We start from the raw sequence: 20,807 nt of genomic DNA, 5'->3' as shown, positions 1-20,807 counted from the left end.
ATCTTAGACATACTACGCAGAGCATAATACTATTCTTTATCTATGCACCGCAGCGCTGTGGTGGCAGGGGCGGCTGTTGAACGGAGGGTTCTGGTGGCGAATCGGTTGGGTGCGACGCGGGACAGTGTGGTCGCGCCAAGTACCCAAGCCTGAGTAAGGGAAACTACTTAGCATCATTGGAATCAATAATTCACATCGCTTTCACATGAAACGACCACGTCCCTGTTTCCTTGATCGCGAAGTTTCCCAATCAGCCACAAAACCAACAAAAGGACACGCGAAACACTTTCTTTCTCAATCTTTGCTCAAATATTATGACAAAGTGTGTGAGGCGCTAATCGCTACTGCGCCACAGGAGCGTGGTGCTAAAGAATTTTGTTAATAAGTTTGCGGCGTGCGTGCGCTCGTACAACTCGCGGTCGATGTCCATCCATCCTCCTGCTCCCGTTGCACGAGTTCCCTAATTTTTCCCAATTCGTAGCTTCTCAACACTTAGGCGGAGGCAGCGGCCTTGGCGGCCTCCTTAGCCTTGCGCTTCTCACCCTTGAGGTAGAAGGTGTAGGCGGTGGAGACGAGGACGGCGGCGAAACCGGCGATGTACTTCCAGTTGAGCGCCTTGGGGAAGAGGATGAAGGAGATCACGATGGAGAGCACCTTGCGGAGGGACTTGATGATCTCAGCCTCGGTGGCACCGTAGTACTTGATGAGGGAGAGGATGAAAGACACGGAGGAGTAACCCAAGACGGAGAAGCCCATGATCATGGGAACAACCTGGGTGTACTGCATGGAGTGGGCGATGGCGACGCCAGCCTTGCCGGAGGCGATGAAGGGGATGAGACCGTAGAAGGTACCGATGAGGGAGGCGAAGCAGAGGACCTCCTGGGTGGTGGAGGGGTTCTCGCAGCGGAAGAAGTTCTTCTCCTCGAAGTTGGCGCAGATGGCGTCAACGCAGAGGGCACCGGCGATGAGGGCGACGCCGATGGGGGCGAAGGCGGGGGAGGACGCAACGTCACCGAGGGTGAAGAGCACGATACCCGCGACGAGGATGGCGGCGGAGAGCCACTCCTTCCAGTCGTACTTCTTGCCGACGATGAGGACGGAGAAAGCCATCACTGGAATGATCTTCGCGGACTTGAACACAATGCGAGTGGCGTAGTTGAGGTAGGAGAGGGCGTAGTTGGTCATCGCCATACCACCGTAGGTGTACACGGAGAGGATACCGTAGTTCTTCCAGGAGGCCTTGCGAGAGTCGTTGGTGAGCTTCATCTCGAGGGCACCGCAGAGGAAGTAGGTGAAGGTGGTGAGGATGGTCATCCAGGCACCGAACTTGAAGCCGGGGATGCGGAACACACCCTCCTGGAGCGCGGCGAAACCGAGGGCGGAACCGAGGGAACCGCCCGCGAGGATGAGGAAGGAGAGGGACTCGTTCTCGGGGAGGTTGAGGCCGAACACCTTCTTCTTCTCGCCGGGGGCAGCCTTCTGGACGCCGCCCGCGTTGCTGCGGTGGAGAGACGGGACGAGGCGACGGTCAGAAATATGACGTTGCGGAAGGGGGTTATTTTTGCGGCGTGGCAAACCCTCCGGCTTTTTGACGATCCCGAAAAAGCACCGCGGCCGACGCCGGCGGACGAGGGTTACGCGACACGCGAGTCCCCCCGGCCGGCCGTAAAGAGACCACCGCACATCGTCAATTCGTTTTATCGCGATTTTCCGGGTACTCACCAGACAAGAGCCTTGCGGCCGGAGGCGACCTGCATGTTGCGGGACTCAACACGAGAGCCGGACATCATGGTGCGAGCGCCGATGGAGACGGCAGGCTTCGCGGCGGGCGCGACGGCCGCGCGGGCGGTGACGCGCGCGCGGCGGGCGACCACGGGGGCACGGGCCACGATGGGGGTGGAAATGGCGATAGCAGCCATCTTGACTGTACCGTGTGTGTGTACTTCGGAGTGTGATGACGTCCGATCATTCGCGCTTTTTGGGGGCCGCCGACTGAAGGCCCAAGCGGGAAAGTTCATGAAGCGTCGGGTCCAGAGTCAAAATGACAGGTTCGGACGGGCGCACCAATGAGATTTTTCTGGTTCATTAATTCGTGGCCGAGGGCCGTTTTGGAATTTGCGAAACTTTCTTGACTTTTGATTGGCCGAGAGGTCACCGATTTTGGGGGTCGCAGAGAAGGTCGGAAGAAGGCGCCGAAAACGAGAAGGCGATGCGACGCAAAACTGACGAAATGACAGAAGCGGAAGCGTAAAAGTCCCACCCGCGTCTTGTCCGACCCACCGGCGCCGGCGCCTTTAACTCCGCCCGCCACGCTACGTGATCGGACCCATCCCGCGCCCCCTCGCCCGTCGTCTCGCGAGCCACCACATCATCCCCGTCGCCACCACCACCGCGAACGCGTTGAACACCCACGCTCGTCCGTAACACGCCGCGCCGTCGTCGCAGTCGTTGTTCGACCCCGCGCTCGCCGCGTACACCCTGCCAGCCACCAGCGTGCTCATGACGTAGCCGCCGATGGCGGGGGACAGACCCACGAGACCGCGGTTCGCGCCGAAGTTCTTGGGACCGAACAGCTCCATGACCAGCAGCGGAGTCGCCCAAAACAGCGCGCCGAACGCCCAACCCACGACGAACACGCCAACCACCAGCCCAAAGAGCGGCGCGCTCTCGCCCCCCATCGCCGCCAAGATACACTGACCGACCGCCATGAGCGCGAGCAGGTACACGGTGAACTGCACGCGCCCCACCTTGTGCGCGAGCTTATCGGACAGCGATCCGGACGCCAGCCTGCCCAGGGTGTTGGTGCACGCGAGAAGTTTCATGAGCGACCGGGACGTCGCGGCGGCGTCGGGCGCCAGAGTCGGGTACGCGGAGACCATCTGCGATAGGTTGTTGACCACCGTCACGCCCGCGCCGATGCCGAGCATCATGGCGATGAAGAAGAGCCAAAAGTCCAGCAAGAACGGGAGCTTCGCCGGGCCCACGCCCTCGAGCGCAGCCTTGTTGGCGGCGTTTAATCGAGGGTCCACCTGCGCCATCTCGTTTCGCCGAAACGCGACCCTTCCTCCGCCGCCGAGCAAGGACCACGACTGAGCCGTCATCAGCGCTCCGGTCACCAGCAGGCACGCGATCGTCACCGCCGCGACGCCGCCCGCGGATTGGATCAGTAACGCGCTCACGGCGACGTGAATCGCCACGGCGCCGCACAGGGTGAGGCCGCGGGTGAGCTTGGCGTCGTGGTCCGCCGCTCCGAAGAGCCTCGCGACGGTGCCCGCGGGCGCCGGCCCCACGCCCCCCAGGGGCAGGCCGCGTCCCCCCTCGGGTTCGTCGTCCGGAAGTGCGAGGTTCTTGGGCGATCCGACGAGGGTCGCGGCGAACAGGTCCATGCCTCCCGCGAAGAGCGCGAGGAAGTACACGAACGACACCGGCGACGTGAAGAACACGTCGTACACCAGGGATAGGATCCCGCTGCTGAGGCCGAAGAAGGCGAGGATGAGCCCGACGAGGCGGCCGTGCAGGTTGTGGTCCTTGAAGGTGGCGTAGTTGGCGCCCAACGACGCGGTAAGTGACGTGGAGCAGCCCGTGCCGAACACCCACGCGCAGAAGGCGGCGAAGCGGTGGCTCTGGGGCGCGACGCCCTGGATCGTCAGCGCCATGGTCAAGAGACCCCCGAGCTTGAGCGCGCCTCCCAGCGTGAGCGTGGCGCGGGGGCCGAACGCGTCGTAGAAGAACCCGCCGAACACCGAGAAGAACGCTCCGAAGTGTGCGGCGCTCCCCACGAAGTTGACCTCCTCCTGGGTCAGGTCCAACCTGGACTTGAGCATCGGGCTGTACACCGGGAACAGGTACAGGGTGCCCGACGACACCATGACGAACTGGGAGAGCACCAGCGTGAGCCATCTCGACGCGTACATGGTGGCCGACGTACCTCTGCGGCCGCGGCTCTGGAATAGCGGCGGCGCAATCGGAGATGTGCGACTCCCCAACCCGCCCTCTGTCTTGGCGCCAGCGGAAGTGGTGGGCGGGCGGGTAATCTCACGATAAACGAGCTTCGGGCAAATTTGCTGACACCTTTTGAACAACGGCATTGAACAACTCTTCTTACACACATGCGGCTATCTCACATCACGCCGTAGCGGGCGCGGGCGTGTCCTTTCGATCGTCGTGGAAGGATCCCTTGACAATCCCCGGCACACCGAACGACCTCACCTGGATCGCGGCAATCGCCAAACCGTAGTACCCGGCCACGACCCACCACATCCAGTAGTACAGCTCCGAGCCGACCAGGTTGTGCTTGAACCACCACAGGCTCCCGGCGAAACCGACGAGCCCGACGCCCGTGATGGCCGCCAGGAACCCCAGCTGCTTGGCCGCCACCGTCACCCCGTACATGCTCTTACTCACGATGTTGGTCACCACAGCCGCGCACACGGGCACCACCACCGCGCGAAGCTGAGCCACGACGGCGGCGTCTCGAGTAAACGCCCAGCCGCCGAAGAGGCACACGAACGCGCACGCGGTGGAAGCGCTGAACCCGGTGAACAGCCCGACCCCCTGCAGCAAACCCGCCATCTTCCGCGCGGCGACGCGTTTGGGCACCGCGGGCAGGAGGTACCGCGGCATGAACGCCTGCCCGGCTTGGATGAGCGGGTCGCCGCAGAGCACCGCGACGGCGAAGATGTTACCCGCGATTCTGTGCGCCGCGGACACCGTCACGCCCAACGCGTTGGACATGATGATCAGCGTGGTGTATATGGACAGCAGCGCGAACACCAGGAAGGTGATCGGTCCCGCGAACGCCATCACGGGTCCGATCTGATCCTTCCAACGAAACTCTCCCCACGGGAACGCGTCCGTGAACCCCTTCCGCTTGAGCACGCCGAGGATGGCGACGGCTCCCGCGTAGAGCGCCGCGGTCGTCGCCCACGCCGCACCCGCCGCCCCCTTACCCATGACCCCGACAGCGATCCAATCCAGCAACACGTTCACCGCCGCGGCGATGCACACGCACGCCAGCGGGCTCGTCGTGTCCTTGCGAGCCACCAGCACCGCGTACGCCGCAGCCGTGAGATACGCCGCGGGCATCGCGATGGACCTTATCCGCGTGTACTCAATCGCGGCGGCCATCACCTCCGGCGGGGTCTTCAGCATCGTGAGCAGCTGCTCGGGCCACACGTTCAGGACGATCGCGACGATGGACGACAGCGTCAGAGATACGATGAGCGCGCCGTACGTCTTGGACGCGAGGCTCTCCTTACCCTCGCCCCGCGCCACTCCGTTGGAGATGATGTTGGTGAGGCCCGCGGGGATGAACGCGGCGAGGGAGACGGTGTAGTCTGTCAGCGGGGTGGAGACGCCGAGAGCGGCGAGCTGGATGACGCTGTCCGCGGCGCACCGACCCACGAACGCGGTGTCCGTCATCGTCAGCAGCGGGGTGACGATGTTGGTGGCGAGGAGCGGCACCGCGAACTTGACAACGGACGCCAGCTCAGCCTTGCGGTCGAGCGTGACCCCGTCGGACAGCTCGACCTCCGGGTCGTCCTTCGCCGCATCGGACGCGATGCGCGTGGGGGATCGGTGGACGAGTCCGCGCCTCAGCGGGCCCTGAATCGCGCGGGAACGGAACCGCGACGGGAGGTTCGCCCTCACGAGGGTATCGACATCTTTCCTAGCGCGGACCGAGACAGAACGCGGCGCGGTCCTCGCGCGACGGATCCGGCGGATCTCCCCACGGATAGGCGACGCCGCTACGCACGACGTGAGCATCGTCACCATCGATCGAACGACTGTGAGACGGTGCGCCCGTGAGTGGCTCTCCCCGTGCAAAGCTTATCGGAGGAAACCTACAACCCTGAAGGGAGCTGACTGGACCATCTGAATCACGCGGCTGGCGCGAGGTGCCGCCCATAGTCTAGGGCGCCGATGGAGGAGGCGGCGCCGCGGGCCGCGCCCCTGCAGCGGCTCGGACCGGCGCTACGTGCGGTGTTGGGATGCGATCCCAAAGCGTTGCGTCGCGCGATGGATTCCCGCGCGGCGGGCGACGGCGGGGCGTCGAGCGGTGGCGGCAAATCTGTGAAGATGGCGCGAGAGCTCACGGACGCGCTCGACGATATCGCCGCGTTCCTGGCGGCCGACGTCGCCGAAGATGCCGACTCGGGCGCGGCGGCGGCGTATCCCGCGGTGGATCCGATGCTCGAACACGTCGTTCGTCCCGCGAACGGCGGCGTCGCGGCCGGGATAGACGCGACAGCCAAGTCGAAGAAGGTTGCCCTCCGAATCGTCGCGTGGTTGCTCGCCTCGTCGCCGCGAGGCGCGGGCGACGAGTGCGCCGCGCGCGTCGGCGCCGCGCTCGCGCGTCGCTGTGCACCGCCGACGCCGAAGCGCACGAGGCTCGCCGCGTGCATCGCGCTTCACCACGCCGCCGTGAACCTCGTCGACGGCTTGCCCCCGTCGTGCTCGCCGGATGCGATCGCCCCCGGACTCCTCGCCACCGCCGCGGAGGCGGGCGAGGGCGACGCGCCTACCCGACTCCAGGCGGAGGCTGCCGACACACTCCTCGCGATCACCACGAGGCTCGCCGTCGTCGACCACCGCGCGCTGTGGCGGGCGCTGCCCCACCTTCGAGCGGTGACGGAATCCGTCGGCGGGTGGTGGCCGGCGGCGTGCCGAGCGCCGAGGATCGCGGCGAGGGAGGCGTACACGCGACTGCGGCGCGTCGAGGACACGGGGGACGCGGAGGCGTGGTCGCGCGCGCTAGCGAACGCGTGGATGGACTGGGCGCCGCTGCTCGCGGTGCGGGGGGGACTGGACGGGATCACGGCCGGCGCTGTCGGGCGCGACGTCGACACAGCTGTCGGCGGCGAGGTCCCGTCGCCAAGTCACGGGGCCGGGGACGGGGTCGAATCCGCGCAGGCGCGCCAGCTCGCGAGATGGCTGGAAACCGCCGCGGCGGCCGCCTCTGCCGAACGAACCGGTGGGCACGGGGCGACCGCCGCGGCGAGCGAACGGCTCGCGCACGCGCTCGTCGCCGTCGGCCTGCTCGTCGGTCGGGCGGGCCTCGCGGGTGGCGGGGAAAGCGGCGACGCACACGCGAGGGCGGCGCTGAGGAATCGAGCCGCGGACGCGTTGGTGCCCGCGCTCGGGTCCCGGAGCGGCGCCGCGCGTGACCTCGCGGCGTCCATCGCGGCGTGCGCCATCGGCGGCGGATGGGGCGCGGAACACGCCGCGTTACTGGACGGCTCACTCGCCGCGCTCGACGACGCGTCAGCCGTCGGCGACGTTCGGTCCACGTACTCGGGCGTCGCCTCGCTGGCCTCGGCGCTCGTCGCGGCCGAGCCACGCGCCGTGGGTTTTGGCGGGACGCGACCAGGCCTCGCGCGCGTGCTTCGAACGTGCGAACACGGACGGACCGAGGAAGCGCGGGCGGGTGCGCTCGCGGTGATCCGGAACGTTCTGGAGACGGCGGCGCCCGGCGAAGACGTCGTCGTCGGGTCGGAGGCGGCGGCGATAACCGCCGCGTCGCTGGGGGCGCTGAAAGACCCGACGTTGGTCGTGAGGAAAGCCGCGGCGGCGACGTTCTCCGCGCTTCCAATCCCGGACGTCCTCCCCCGCCTCCTCCGCGCATTATCCGCGAAGGACGCGAGGGAACGGGCCTCCGCGCGGGAGAGCGCGGCGGGCGCCATGCGAGCGTACACGGAAACACGCGGGGCGAGCGCGGCTCTGGACGCGTTCATCGCCGCCGTGCGACCTGGACCGGGTGAGGGCGACGTGGTAAGCGGGGTGAGCGAAAACGACGCCGAGGGTTCGCGCGCGACGTCTGTCCTCCGCGGGTGGTCCGAAAGCCTCACGGAGGATCAGGCGCGCGAGGTCGCCGCGGGTATCGCCGCCGCGACGCTTCGTAACCCGGGCGTGACGGCACTCGTCCGCGTCGCGTCCGCGCTCGCGCCGCGGGTCGGGGAGCCGCCCGCGTGCAGGGAGACCTTCGCCGCGGTGCGCGCCGCGTGGTCGGCTTCGAGACCCGCTGAGGCGTCTGAGGCGTCTGAGGCGTCGTCGAACGCGGACGACGTGTTCGAGCGCCTCGCGCCGCTTCTGGTGCTGCGAACGCTACCGCTGGAGGCTTGGGACGACGACCACCTCTTCTCCGTCGACGAGTCCCCGTCCGTTCCCGACGTTCTCCTCGACATCGCCCTCGCCGGCGCCGGCGAGCACGACGAGGTGCGCAGGGTCGCCGCCGAGCTGCACGGTAGGGCGCATCCGGACGCCACGTCTGAGTCGCGCGGCGTGAGGCTCGCCGAGGCGGTCGTCGACGGCGCGCTCGGCCGGGCACGCGCGTGCATGTTCTCGCTGTGCTCGTCGTTGGCGTTTCGCGGGATAGACGCGTGTCCCTCGCACTCGTCGACCGCGTCACCGGCGGCGACTCGCGAGGTTTGCGCGCGAATCCTCGAAAGTTTGGGTATGGACGATTCCGACGAGGCGACAAAGACGCGGATGGGCGCGACGGAGACGCTCGCGTCGTTGGTCCGCGCCGAGCTCGAGGACGCCGACGTCGATCGTCCCGGCGACGACACCGACGGGGACGACGACGAGCCTCTGAGCCTCGGGGACGAGCCGCGGGGCGGTCGCGCCGAAGGCGGGCTACTCGAGCCCGCGGACGGCTTTGGACAAAGCCCGCTGACAAAGTCGCTCGCGAACATCTACGTCGACCCGCTCGCTGCGCCGACGCCCGCCGCCCGACGCGAGCCGCTCATCCGGGTGCTCGACGGCGACGACGGGACGGAGAACGTGACGGAGAACGTGACGGAGACCGGGACGGAGAACGTGACGGAGACCGGGACGGAGACGATTCCCCCGCGCGACGGGAGTCGTCCGACGAGACGCAGGCGAAGCGCGACGCTGAACGGAATCCTCGCCGCCCTGCAGGGATCCTCCGCGCCGGACTGGACCCGCCCCGCGGACGGAAACCCCGGCGCCGCGACGCGAATCCGCTTGACCCTCGCCGACGTCCTCGTCTCCGTCGCTCGAAGGCCCCTTCGGGACGCGGACGCGGCGGCGGCGTTTGCGGACCGAGCGCTACCCGCGCTCGCCGCCGTCGCCGGGGGTTCCGGCTCTGCTGCGTGCGAAAAAGCCACCGAAAAAGCCACCGCCGACGCGAACCGTCGCGACCCGTGCGACGCGACGCGCGCCGCGGCGTTCCACGTCGCGATGGTCGCCGTCGCGCCTGTCACCGGTGACGGCGAGCCGTCCGGTGGGTTTCGCGTGAGCGGCGGCGGACGCGTCGCGTCGCACGCGAGGTTGCTCGCCGCCAGCTGTGCGTCGACGCTCCGGAGTTCCGGGGACGTTCACGATTCGGTTCGCGTCGCGGCGGCCAGGCTGGTCACCGCGCTCGTCGCGGGGGACGACGATACGCTGGAGGCGCTGGCGGGGTCGATCCCGGAGGTGAGGAGCGCGCTGAGAAGCGCGGTGGACACGGCCGAGTCCGAGGAGCTGGCGGACTCGTGCCGACGGCTGCTCACCTGCATGGGAGCAGTGGCCTAAAATTAGCGGTGCCATGTGGTTAGTTAGTTAGACGAATCCCAGAAATTCGAAATAGACTGGTTCTTTAACGCTAATTAGACCTACATTGAATGTGTAAACAGTTTAAATCGAATACTGGCCAATCGTCATCCGCAGAGATTCCGTGATGAGGTGCCGAAAACCCTTCTTGCAAGGTCAAATATTCGAACGTTCTCGCGACCAGTCGACGGGAGCGCAGGGGGCGCGGCGCGAGCTCTGGGACGTCGGTTAATAACTCAAGTCGCGATTTTGGCGCGGGTGTGCACAGGCGGCCTCGGTGACGTGAAGGGGCGGCGGAAAGAGGGGTTGCGGAGGAAGATCGACACAGGCGACGCTGACGGTGAAGAAAAAGGTTGAAAAGATGGGCAAGTCGCTGAACGGCAGCGGGCAGGACCTTCACGACAACCCCAAGGGGAGGGATCGTCGCAACTGGGCCGGGATATCCGCGGCGTTATTCTACGGCTCGATGTCTGTCGCGTCCGTGTTCCTGAACAAGGCGATATTCGAGGTGTGGAGGTACAGGTACCCCGCGAGTTTAGTCGCCGGTCAGACGGTCTTCACCGTGCTCGCCATCTTCACCTTGAGCCGCTTCGGCGTCATCAAGCTCGGCAAGTTCAACATGGACCACTTCAAGCGCGTTTTCACCGTATCCGCGGTGTTCCAGCTGAAATTGGTCCTCGACATGTCCGCGCTCGTGCTGGTGAACATACCCATGTACGGCATCCTCAAGTCCAGCACCACGCCGTTTGTGATGCTCCTGGACTACGTGCTTCGCAAGCGGGTTCCGGCGATGCGGATCCAGGCGGCGGTTTGGGTCACGACCGTGGGAGGGCTCGTCGCAGGGTTCGGGGACTTGCACTTTGAACCCCTGGGGTACGTGTTGGCGCTGTCGTCCGCGGCGTGCACCGCTTGCTACGTGGTGCTGGTGGGCAAGCTGGGAGACGAGCTCCAGCTCGACTCGTTCACCTTGCTGCTGTACAACTCGCTGTGGTCCACGCCGCTGTCCTTCGGCATCACGATCCTCACCGGGGAGGTGACCGGGGTGATGAACTATCCGCACGTCTCGGAGGTTGCGTTCCTCGCGGCGTTCACCATGTCGTGCGCGAGCGCGTTCGTGCTCAACTACGCCACGTACCTGTGCACGCAGCTCAACGACGCGCTGACCACGTCGGTGGTGGGCAGGACGAAGAGCGTGGTGCAGGGGGTGGCGGGGCTGTTCGCGTTCTCGGTATCGTGGGGCATGACGAATGTGATCGGGCTGACCCTGAACTCGGTGGGGATATGCTGGTACGCGTGGGAGAGGTACGCGGAGAAGCGGCGGGGCACGAGGCTGGAGAACGTGAGGCGGGGGATCGGGGCGCTCAACGAAAACTTCCTCACCAGGAACGAGTCGCAGCTGACGTTGTCGCCGAAGAAGCAGATGAACGGGTTCGGGCTCCATAGGCATCCCACCAGGGCGTCGGAGAGCGGAAGCTCGTCCATGGCCAGCATGAACGGCCACGGAGGCGGCGGCTGAACGCGTCTGGACAAATGTGTCCAGTAAAAAATCGTAAAAGTTAGCTCTAACAAGTTGGAGGAAAGACAGTTTCTCAATCCTGATGTGGGCGCTCTGGCCCGGCGGCGGCAGCCCCGGGTCGGGGATGCCTGTACAGCTCCGGCGGCTGCCAGCTGGGCAGGAGCGACGCCAGAAAACCGCACACCAGAACCTTGATCTCCCCGAACCAGCTCCTGGGCATCCCGTCGCGCATGCCGGGGAGCACAGCGTTTGTTCGAGGTCCCTGCGGCGGTCGACGCCGCGGCGGGGGCGCCGCTGCTCCTCCCGCGCGCCCCGCACCACCGCCGCCGACCGCGCCCATCCCACCGACCATACCGTCCGCTTGTTCGTCGAGGATGTCCGGGAGGAACCTACGAATCACCCACGCCACCGCGCCCGTCTGGAACAGGTACACGACGACAGCCATCGCCGCGTAAATCGCCATCCTCACGTTTGTAGCGCCCTGAGACGCCACCGCCACGATCATCGCCAACTTCATGATCAGCCTCAGGTCGATGTGAATCTGCATCACGTGCACCGGTCGCCCCCCCGCCGCCGCCGCCGCGGCAGCCGCGGCGGCGGCCACCGGATCTCCGTCGCGAACCGCCTGCGCCACCGCCCGCGCCGCCTGGTCGGGATCGTTCAGGTCGAATCGAGGCGGCGTCGGCGTCGTCGGCTGCTGTTGCCCCGGCGCGAGCACCGCGTGGTGCTGCTGTTGCCCCGGCGCACCGTGCTGCTGGTACCCGCCCGGGGCTCCGTTCCACCCGGGCGCGCCCCACCCCGGCGCGCCCCACCCGCCGCCAAAGCCAAACACGGGCACCGGGACGGGCACGGCGACGGGCGCTCCGGGCGCGGGGGACCCGCCGGGGCTCAGCGAGTTGAATGCGGCGGCGTACGCGGACGCGTAGACGGCCTGCACGTGCGGCGAGTGCGCGCCCAGGCCCGCGTAAGGGGGAGGGTACGCCGCGACGGTGGGCGTCATCCCCGGGGTGGTCGGTCGACTCGATCCGGGTTGGGTCGTCGCGGGGGGCGGTTGATTGCTAAACCCAAACGCGGGCGTCGCCTCGGGCTGTGGCGGGTACGCGGACTGCTGATCCGCTCGAGGCGCGGGCGGTGGGGTCCCCGGCTGCGCGGGGAGGCGCCCGTCCGCGGGCGATGGCGCGCTCGAGGGCGTGGATGTTTCGGCACCGGGTTCTCGCGCGCTCGCCGGCGTCGCACCCGGCGTGCTCGCGGGCGTGCTCGCCGTGGACGAGGCTTCCGCGGGGAGCACCAGATGAAACACCACCGCGCCAGCCTCCAGATCCGAAGCCTTGACCACGTCCGCCAGCCCCGCGCTTTCGTCCCTGAGCAGCGCGCCGGCGTACACTATGCGCTGCGTGTTGGGCGGCGGGTTTCCCTCGTACTCCGACTCGATCCGCGCCTTGAGCTCGCCCACGGTCAGCGCGAGGGGCACCTCGCCGAGCGTGAAGTCTCGCTTCGTGAGGTTCTTGATGGTCAGGCATATCGCCGTGGGCGGCGACGGGGAGGGTTCCGACGACATGACGCGCGCGCGGGGATATCGCCAGAGGAACTGTTCCGCGGGCGCTTTCCACCGTCGGCGCGAGCGCGTGCGCGGTCCTCTGCGTCGACCGACAGGCCTGTGACGCGGACAAAATGCCTCGAGAAAACCACGTGACGTCCGCCAATCAGAGCGCGTCTCTCTTCGGATGACCTTTTCGGAGAGTCATCGCTCCACTCCGCGGGCGCGCGAGGCCCAAACTCGATCGAACGAGCGCGTTGGGGTAATGCTCACGAGTGTTTTCATATCGACCGCGCGTCGCTCGGGCGGCCGGGCGCTCATCCATCGCGGGTGGACCACGTCGGTGAGCGATGCGACCCAAGTCGTTGTTTCCGCGAGCGAAAGGTTTTCGGGCACCCAGCACCACAGCAGGGGCATGGCGTCAATTTCGAGAGAGAGAACGGCGGTGACCGCGCGGCTTTGGCAGGCTCGTCTCAAGGCGGCCAAGCTCGCGGGTGTCGACCAGAACCCAGCCACGATGCTCGCTCAGGAGAAGCTGGTCCCAAAACCTCCCATCAGGACGACGGTGGGCTACAATTTCGAGCACGACAACGACCTGAGGGAGGCCTACCGCAACCCATGGAACGAGGTTAGGATCGGCAGGGTGCTCGAAGACCTCGACAGCCTAGCGGGAAACATCGCCTTCGCGCACTGCGACGACGCGGACGTCGCCACGAGGCCCCAGCTCCTCGTCACCGCGTCCGTGGACAGGGTTCGACTGCTGCGACCGCTCCGGCTGAAGGAGGACATGACCCTCACGGGCGCCGTCGCGTGGGTGGGCACGTCGTCCATCGTCATTCGCATGGAGGCGTGGCCCGCGGATCATCCCGACGCGCCGACGGACCCGGACGTTCACAATCCCACGGCCACCGACCGCGGCGGGAAGAAGAACGAGTACGAGCCCGGACCGAGCCTCACCGCGGATTTCACGTTTGTCGCGAGGGACTCGGTGACCAACAAGGGAGCGCCGGTGAACCCGCTGGTTCCCGAAACGGACGAGCAGCGGGACCTGTTCGAACGCACCGCGCGGCGCGTGGAGGCGAAGAGGGCGAGGATGCGGTCGGAGCGAACGAACGGCGCGGACGGCGCGCTGTCGCCCGAGCTGGCGGAGAGCAAGCGCCTCTTTGTGGAGGACGTCACGCGCGCGGCGAGGGCGCTGAGGGAGCTTCCCGCGCTGGCACCCGCGCAGGACGTGGCCATGGACGCGACGCGCACCGAGAACATGTTCGTGGCGCAGCCGCAGCAGCGCAACCTGAGCGGTCGCATCTTCGGTGGCTTTCTCCTTCGCCGGGCGTTTGAGTTGGCCTTTGCCACGACGTACGTCTTCGGCGGCGCCAAGCCAAAGTTTCACTCCGTCGCCGACATGAACTTCCTCAGGCCGGTGGAGGTTGGAGACCTGATGCGGATCCGCGCGAGGGTGCTCCACGCGACGCGTACGTCGTGCGGGCGTCCCAGCGTGGACGTGGAGGTGGAGGCCCTCGTGACGAAACCCGAGTCGCTTCGGTCCGAGGTGAGCAACACGTTCATGTTCAAGTTTGACGTCGGCGACGCGAACGAGGGAAGGGTGGTGAGGAGGGTGCTGCCGTCGTCGAGGGAAGAGGCTGCGCACGTGTGGGAAAAATGCGTGCGGCCGGACGTCCAGGCGAGGCTCGAGGAGCAAACGCCATTGATATAGGGCTGACTTCATTGACAATCCAAATTTTCAAGTTGGTTTTTCGATTCACCGACGCGCCGCCCCTTCGTTTGGTCGACCGAGCCCGGAGAGTATCGCTCGCGATCACACGCGCACATCGAGACGCGCGGGAGGCGAGATACGCGCTCGAGGAGCGGATCGAGGACGTCGCGATGCCGATACTTCTGCGGCGCACATCGACAGGCAGCGGCTTCACAGTCGGCGCCTCGGGGCGAGACGGCGTAGGGGGCGCGCTCAAGAGCGTGGACCTCTATGCAAAGATGCCGAGGGAGCTCGCAGAGGGCACGTACCTCGGCGGGGTCTTCTCCATCCTCCTCATGTTCGTGTTTGTATCGTTGTTCGGCATGCAGCTGCGGGCGCTGTGGACCGTGGGTACCAGGACGGACATCGCCGTCGACCACAGCGAGGACGCCAAGTTCCAGGTCAACTTCAAGGTTGAGCTCCCAGCGCTTTCGTGCGAGTGGGCCACTGTGGATGTCATCGACGCCCTCGGCACCAGGCACTTCAACATCAGCGGAGAGTCGATATACAAACACAGCATGGGCGCTTCCAGGTACTTGGGCGTGGAACACGCATCCGCGGGTCGCGAATCACAGCGCGAACCAGAGTACGGCGACACCACAGACCTTGATCACTATGGCAACAGGAGGATCGCTTACGAGGTCACGGGCGCGACGTTCGAACGGATGATTCGCGCGCACAAGGTTCTTCTCGTCGAGTTTCACGCGCCGTGGTGCTCGCACTGCCAGAGACTTGCGCCCATATACGAGCACGCCGCAGAACTGGTGCGAAGCGAGCTGCGCAGGGGCAAGCGCGCCAGGCTCGCCGCCGCACTCGCCACCGTCGACTGCACCATCGAAAGCAACAAGGATCTGTGCAAGGAGCAGCACGTGCAGGCGTTCCCGACCCTTCGAGTGTATCGCGCCGGTTCGCTTCATCCCGTGGATCTCGTCAAGCCGGCGAAGAAGTCTACGGCATCCGAAGAAGCCGCCAGCAAGGACCTCGCGCTCGTGGAGCCGCCGCAGCTCCAGTTTGAGGCGTATCACGGCGTGAGGTCCGCCGAGGACATAGCCGCGTACGTGATCAAGGCTCTGGACCAGGTTCAGTCAGTCGCCGATGCAAAGGCTGAGTCATCGTACGACGACGAATTCAGCGAAACTAACGCGAGGGCGGCCGCGATGAAGGCCGCGGAGATGGCCAGAGCCGCGAAGTCTTTGGGCGGGCAGATCAGAACCAGCGGCTGCATCATCGACGGCAGCTTCAGGGTCAATCGCGTGCCTGGTGCATTCTACGTCACTCCTCACTCCATGGGACACAACCTCAACCCAGACGTCATCAACATGACGCACACGGTCAAGCACCTTTCCTTCGGCAAGCACGTCCCCGGGCGTCCTTCCTACGTGCCCCGCAACCTGCGAAGGGTCTGGAACAGAGTCCCGAAGGACCTGGGCGGCCGGTTCGCGGCTGGCGACGAGGCGACGTTCTACTCCGAGGAACCCAACACCGTGCACGAGCACTACCTCAAGATCGTCTCTCGCACGTTCGAACCCCTCGAGGGCCAGGCGGTGCAGCTGTACGAGTACACGTTCAACAGCAACAGGTTCCGGCTCAACCCGCCGCTCGCCGCGGATGGAGACCCGGACCAGCACGTGGACGGACCCATGATCAAGTTCTCGTACGACGTGTCCCCAATGAGCGTCGTGCTGAAGGAGGTGAAAAAACCACTGCTGGACTGGATCCTGGGAATGTGCGCTCTACTCGGCGGGGTGTACACGTGCGCCGGCCTTTTGGAGACGTTTCTGCAGTCGAGCGTCTGCGCGGTGAAGCGAAGGGTCGGAAAGATCTCATAGACTGGCAAGCGATTAGCCCCACGCCGTCGCACTTTCGACGATACGAGATGAATCACAACGCGTCTACGGCTCACGCGCCGTTCTAATACTAGAGTCAAGGCGCTTGCGGCTCCAGCGGCCCGTCCGGGATGGCGGTCAGGACCTTCGTGAGCGCCGGCGCGATGTCCGGGTTCCCGCAGAGCACCCGCCTGGCGGTCAGCTCGAAGGGCTTCCCGCTGGGATCGCACACCACTCCGCCCGCCTCGGTCACGATCACCGCCGCGCCCACGCAGTCCCACGGACCGCCGAACCCGATCTCGTAGAACCCGTCCAGTCGTCCCATGGCGACGCCCACCATGTTCATCGCGCACGAGCCCGAGCATCGGAGCGACCGAGCGTTCTCCACGCAGGCCCTCACCCTGCCCATGATGGCGTCGACGGTGGCGGCGTCCCTGCTGACGCCGATCTCCGTGCCGATCAGCGCTTTGCCGAGATCCGATACCTTGCTGACCGATATCGGCTTGCCATTGAGCCTAGCGCCATTGCCCACGACCGCGGTGAAGCACTCGTTCGAGATGGGATTGAACACCACGCCGATCACGGGCTTCTTTTTCACCGCGAGCCCGATGGAGACGCACGAGAAGGGAAACGCATGGACGAAGTTCGTGGTGCCGTCGAGGGGATCAACGAACCACGTGGGTTCATCGCCGATCTCTGGGAGCTTGCCGTCCGCCGCCGCGACAGATTCCTCCCCGACGAACGCGTGCGTCGGGAACTTGCTCTGGAGCATGTCGAAGATGAGGTCCTCGCATTTCTTATCCGTCGCGGTCACCAGATCGACGGTGCCCTTATACTCAACATCGCGCTCGGCGTCCCACGCCGCCTTGATCTCTTCGCCGGCGGCCCGCGCCGCAAGCTCAGCGGCGACGAGGCACGCGGCGTGGTCTATTTCGGCCATCGCGCTTCGCGAGGTGAAGTGAGACTCGAAAAAGCAAAAGGCACCGTCAATCGCGAGAGCTCCGGCGGAGAAAACCCTGCCCGATCACATCGGAGAGCAAACCGCTGGCGACCATGGGAGGGACGAAGGATATGGACAAGGCGCACGATGAAGCCGCTAATGCACTCCTTTCCGCCATGGCCGAGAAAATGGGCGGCGCGCTGGGTGGCATGCCGGAAGCCGGAGGCAACCTGAGCGCGGTGCGCGGGGAAGATCAATTCGGTAGGACGCTCTGGGAGAAGGGCAAGAATGGCGCGCTGGTGGTGGTCAAATACGGCGCCGCGTGGTGCAAACACTGCCCGATGATGCTCCCGGAGTTTGGTGCCGCGGCGCGTCGGCACCCGGAGGCGCACTTCGTCCTCGCGGACGTGGACACCCTACCGGAAACCGGCAAGGACATCAGGTTCACGCCCACGTTTTCGTTTTACCGCAGCGGCGTAAAGCTCGACGAGATCACGCGCACGTCGCCGCAGCAGCTGAGGGACCACGTCTGGATGCACGCGCCGGACAAGCCGTACGTGCCGGACGATGCGTGACCGCCTGTTAGTCGTCGATAGCAAGCTAGAAGCCGCGTTATTTATTAGAATCGCGTGTTATTAGAATGAACACTTTCGGCTCGCCCTCACGCCGACGAGAACACCTCCTTCAGCTCCTCAAACGCCTTGAACATCGCCGCCGATTTCGTCGTCCCCGCGATCACCTCCCCTTCCAGCGCGCGCCGCAGCAGCTCCCCGTCCGGCGCCCAGTACGACACATCGTCGCTGGAGTACACCGCCGCCGCGACGAGCTCTCCCTCCTCCGCGGCGACTGGGCAACCGACGCTCTTCCCGGGCGGCCTCTTCTCGGACGTACCCTCGAGCGCGGACGGCATCGGCGGCGCGGGCTGCGCGTGCGCGTGATCCGGCGCGCACGACGTGAGACCCGTGAACGCGGACGGCGCACGCGGGGCCGGCATCGGCTCCGGCTCCGGCTCCGGCTCCGGTGCGTCCTCCGTCTTGGCCCGCTTCCGGTCGCCGCCTTCCCCATCCTCCTCCTCTTCCCCGTCGCGCTTCCTCTTGGTATCACCCGCGGTCGCCTCGTCCGCCGGTGCCGGTTTGGGCGCCGCGGGCGCGGGCGCGGGCACCTCGTTCACCCCGCGGCCACCCGCGAGTGCCACCAGTTTCTTCACGTGTCCCTCGAGCGCCGCCAGCTCGTCCATGGTGAACTTGGCCGTCATCATCGGCTCATCCGCCGTCTGCGACAGCAGTGGAATCAGCGTGTGTTCGGTCATCTTCGCGAAGTTTTCCGCGTTTGCCGCCACCTGACCGACGCCCCTGCTGTACTTCTGGAGCATCGGGAGGGTCTGCCTGACCCGGGGCAGGTACGCGACCCGGAGCTCGCCGAGCCGTTTCCAGTACTGGACGAGGTCGTCGAAGCTCTTGCCCTCCATCCCGGGGGGACGCGCGGCGGGCACGAACGACGCGTCGCCGGGCTTGGGCGCGGCGGGGGGCTCCTCCTTCTTGGGCTCGGCCGCCTCCTTCAACTTGGCGAGCAACATCTTGTGCGCCTGCGAGGTGATGTGCTCGACGAGCGCCGCTTCTCCCAGGCCCGGCTTGCGCTGCGCGGGTGGAAGCTTCGCGTTCCTCGCCTCCACGTGCTCGTTGTACTTTTTCATCGCGTGAGATACCGCGGACGCGGCTTTGGCCGAGTACTTCCTCTTGGCGTCGAGCTCGAGCGTTGAGAGGTGGTACTTGATCTCGTGGCGTTCCAGAACTCTTCGAAGGATCGTCTTGATGAGGGGCTCCTTCTCGACCTGCGCCATCGCCGCGGCGGTGTCGGACGGCTGCCGAAGGATGGTACCCTGGGACGAAGGCTGCTGCGACGGTGGGTCAACGTCCATGGGCTTGGCCTCCGTCTCCACCTCCGGCTTCACCTCGACCTTCACCTCCGGCTTCACCTCGACCTTCACCTCCGGCTTCACCTCGGTCTTCGCCTGGGCTTCCGCCTCGGCCGCCGCCTTGTCGATCATCGCCGCGGTGGCGATCGCCTCCTGGTAGTGTTCCTTCTGCACTCCCTCGGGCATCACCTTGACGATCTTCTTGACCAGGTCGCCCTTCTTCGCAGCCACCTTGGCCGCGTACTCCTTCGCGTGCTTGCTCCTGCTCGCGAACCCGCCCTCCACCTTCCTCGCGGACTTGCGCGCCTCCTCCAGGACCTCCGCGGAGTACGGGGGCTTCTGGGAGGACATCATGACGCATGCGAGCTCTGTCACATTTCTTTCGCGAAGACCCTCGAGTCCATCCTTCCAGGACGCCATGATCCTGTGATCCGTGGCACCGTGCGACTCCGAGTGACGCCAGATCCCTAATAAATCGCGATTTACCACCAGTCAGTCCCTTTGCCGAGCGCCGCGGGAAGACGTGTTTACGATGCAGGCACTCGGCTGCGCGACTACAATCTGGAATGCTAATGCCCTAATGGCGGCTTCTCCCTACACGTCTCAGATCTTCGGCTTGTGGTACCCCAGGCACTCGAAGTCGTCGTGGTACAGCGCCGCGACTGCCACCTTCTCCAGCGTGGTCACCGGCGACGCGCGCTGCCTCTGCACGACCTTACCTCGCTCCGGGATGTCGCACGCGTGCTCCTGGTGACCCGGCGTGACCCGCCGCGGGTCCCCTTCCTTGACTCCGAGGTGGTCCATGAGTCGCGCCCAATCGTGCTCGAAGCTCTCCACCCGCCCCACGAAGTTCAAAGGCACCGGCGTGCCATCCTTGGTCGCGCCGCTCAGCCGAAGAATCTGTGACTCGAAGTGCTCGTCCACCCACGCCTCCTGCAGCGTAATCTCATCCGACCTCTCACCCCTCAGCGCGATGTCGCCGTAGAAATGCATCAACCTTCCCTGTAAAAAGGCGGTGATCTCGGCGATCGTCGGCGTGTACATGGTACCCGCGCCCCTCGCGGTGCACAGCGTGCATCGCTCCCTGCAGATGGCTTGCTCGTACGACGACCGGAACCGGGTGTTGGGGTCCCTGACGAAGGTGAAGAAGGTGTAGTTGGCGAGCACGTCGTCGGTGAGGTAGGACGTGCTGCTCCTTTGCGGTCTACCGGTGACCGGATGCTTGTACTGTCCCAAATCCGCGCTCCAGCTGGCGTGGAAGTTGTCCTCGAGCGCCGAGCGAATGGACTCGGACGCGGCCTTGACGATGTCGACGTACACCGCGCGGAGCTCGGGGATGACCACGACGTCGCCGTCGTGGTTGGTCACCCGCGCGAGCGACGCGCGCGTCTGTCGACACCGCGGCGTGTTGAACGATACCAAGGGGTCCAACAGCGGCGGTTCCTCCGCGGCCGGGTACGTCGGCGCGGGGGCCGCGTCGTCGTCGCCCAGCCGGGAGAGCCCCGTGGGCATCGGTCCGACCGCGGAACCCGCGCACAACCCGAGGAGCACCAACATCGCGCCGGCGACCAGGGCCCCGACGCGACCCCTGGGCCACCACGACGCGGGCGCGCCCGTATCGCCCCCTCCCAGGAGGGGCTCCGCCTCCCTCGCGTCGCCCGTGGTCGCCATCGGCCGCGGGCGTTAAAAGAATGCGCTTGAAACACCCCCGGCTCAATTTTTTGTTTCATCCTCCAGGAACTTTTCTCATAGGCGGTTAACCATTAAT

At 65.9% G+C, this 20,807-nt stretch overlaps 11 protein-coding genes across 11 annotated transcripts; 5 read left to right on the top strand and 6 right to left on the bottom strand.

Annotated features, from left to right (window-relative positions):
- Window positions 1–293: 293 nt before the first annotated feature.
- Window positions 294–1,937, bottom strand: MICPUN_90278 (Drug/Metabolite transporter superfamily). The gene is made up of 2 exons (XM_002500542.1): window positions 1,723–1,937; window positions 294–1,498 (listed from the first exon to the last, which is right to left on the bottom strand). Exons 1-2 carry the CDS (start codon window positions 1,917–1,919, stop codon window positions 493–495), a joined length of 1,203 nt encoding a protein of 400 aa, XP_002500588.1. The 5' UTR covers window positions 1,920–1,937; the 3' UTR covers window positions 294–492.
- Window positions 1,938–2,312: 375 nt separating this feature from the next.
- Window positions 2,313–3,914, bottom strand: MICPUN_57083 (major facilitator superfamily; the record flags this gene model as incomplete). The annotated part of the gene is made up of 1 exon (XM_002500541.1): window positions 2,313–3,914. One exon carries the CDS (start codon window positions 3,912–3,914, stop codon window positions 2,313–2,315), a length of 1,602 nt encoding a protein of 533 aa, XP_002500587.1.
- Window positions 3,915–4,125: 211 nt separating this feature from the next.
- MICPUN_57082 (Multidrug/Oligosaccharidyl-lipid/Polysaccharide flippase) lies at window positions 4,126–5,775 on the bottom strand (the record flags this gene model as incomplete). The annotated part of the gene is made up of 1 exon (XM_002500540.1): window positions 4,126–5,775. One exon carries the CDS (start codon window positions 5,773–5,775, stop codon window positions 4,126–4,128), a length of 1,650 nt encoding a protein of 549 aa, XP_002500586.1.
- A 147-nt stretch (window positions 5,776–5,922) lies between these two features.
- MICPUN_99558 (predicted protein) lies at window positions 5,923–9,534 on the top strand (the record flags this gene model as incomplete). Its single annotated transcript, XM_002500960.1, has 1 exon — window positions 5,923–9,534. The coding sequence occupies one exon, from the start codon at window positions 5,923–5,925 to the stop codon at window positions 9,532–9,534; it is 3,612 nt and encodes a 1,203-aa protein (XP_002501006.1).
- Window positions 9,535–9,743: 209 nt separating this feature from the next.
- MICPUN_57080 (Drug/Metabolite transporter superfamily) lies at window positions 9,744–11,143 on the top strand. Its single transcript, XM_002500959.1, has one exon. The coding sequence runs from the start codon at window positions 9,914–9,916 to the stop codon at window positions 11,066–11,068; it is 1,155 nt and encodes a 384-aa protein (XP_002501005.1). The 5' UTR covers window positions 9,744–9,913; the 3' UTR covers window positions 11,069–11,143.
- Window positions 11,142–12,626, bottom strand: MICPUN_112704 (hypothetical protein; the record flags this gene model as incomplete). The annotated part of the gene is made up of 1 exon (XM_002500539.1): window positions 11,142–12,626. The coding sequence occupies one exon, from the start codon at window positions 12,624–12,626 to the stop codon at window positions 11,142–11,144; it is 1,485 nt and encodes a 494-aa protein (XP_002500585.1).
- A 496-nt stretch (window positions 12,627–13,122) lies between these two features.
- Window positions 13,123–14,319, top strand: MICPUN_79531 (predicted protein; the record flags this gene model as incomplete). Its single annotated transcript, XM_002500958.1, has 2 exons — window positions 13,123–13,494; window positions 13,546–14,319. The coding sequence occupies 2 exons, from the start codon at window positions 13,123–13,125 to the stop codon at window positions 14,317–14,319; spliced, it is 1,146 nt and encodes a 381-aa protein (XP_002501004.1).
- Window positions 14,320–14,489: 170 nt separating this feature from the next.
- Window positions 14,490–16,187, top strand: MICPUN_80181 (predicted protein; the record flags this gene model as incomplete). The annotated part of the gene is made up of 2 exons (XM_002500957.1): window positions 14,490–15,287; window positions 15,438–16,187. 2 exons carry the CDS (start codon window positions 14,490–14,492, stop codon window positions 16,185–16,187), a joined length of 1,548 nt encoding a protein of 515 aa, XP_002501003.1.
- Window positions 16,188–16,281: 94 nt separating this feature from the next.
- MICPUN_79551 (predicted protein) lies at window positions 16,282–17,124 on the bottom strand (the record flags this gene model as incomplete). Its single annotated transcript, XM_002500538.1, has 1 exon — window positions 16,282–17,124. The coding sequence occupies one exon, from the start codon at window positions 17,122–17,124 to the stop codon at window positions 16,282–16,284; it is 843 nt and encodes a 280-aa protein (XP_002500584.1).
- A 209-nt stretch (window positions 17,125–17,333) lies between these two features.
- MICPUN_80239 (predicted protein) lies at window positions 17,334–17,699 on the top strand (the record flags this gene model as incomplete). Its single annotated transcript, XM_002500956.1, has 1 exon — window positions 17,334–17,699. One exon carries the CDS (start codon window positions 17,334–17,336, stop codon window positions 17,697–17,699), a length of 366 nt encoding a protein of 121 aa, XP_002501002.1.
- Window positions 17,700–17,785: 86 nt separating this feature from the next.
- MICPUN_99553 (predicted protein) lies at window positions 17,786–20,710 on the bottom strand (the record flags this gene model as incomplete). Its single annotated transcript, XM_002500537.1, has 2 exons — window positions 17,786–19,463; window positions 19,665–20,710. The coding sequence occupies 2 exons, from the start codon at window positions 20,708–20,710 to the stop codon at window positions 17,786–17,788; spliced, it is 2,724 nt and encodes a 907-aa protein (XP_002500583.1).
- Between the last annotated feature and the right edge of the window lie 97 nt (window positions 20,711–20,807).

This window comes from Micromonas commoda, chromosome 3 (assembly GCF_000090985.2).
Source record: "Micromonas commoda chromosome 3, complete sequence".
NCBI classification, from domain to species: domain Eukaryota; kingdom Viridiplantae; phylum Chlorophyta; class Mamiellophyceae; order Mamiellales; family Mamiellaceae; genus Micromonas; species Micromonas commoda.
The sequence above is the reverse complement of the archived record's forward strand: the minus strand, read 5'-3'. Positions and strand labels throughout refer to the sequence as shown.

Coding starts and splice junctions, on each gene's coding strand:
- MICPUN_57080 (XM_002500959.1), top strand. CDS start 9,914: ATGGGCAAGTCGCTGAACGGCAGCGGGCAGGACCTTCACGACAACCCC.
- MICPUN_90278 (XM_002500542.1), bottom strand. CDS start 1,919: ATGGCTGCTATCGCCATTTCCACCCCCATCGTGGCCCGTGCCCCCGTG. Junction 1,499..1,722: donor GGCCGCAAGGCTCTTGTCTG/GTGAGTACCCGG, acceptor TCTCCACCGCAG/CAACGCGGGCGGCGTCCAGA.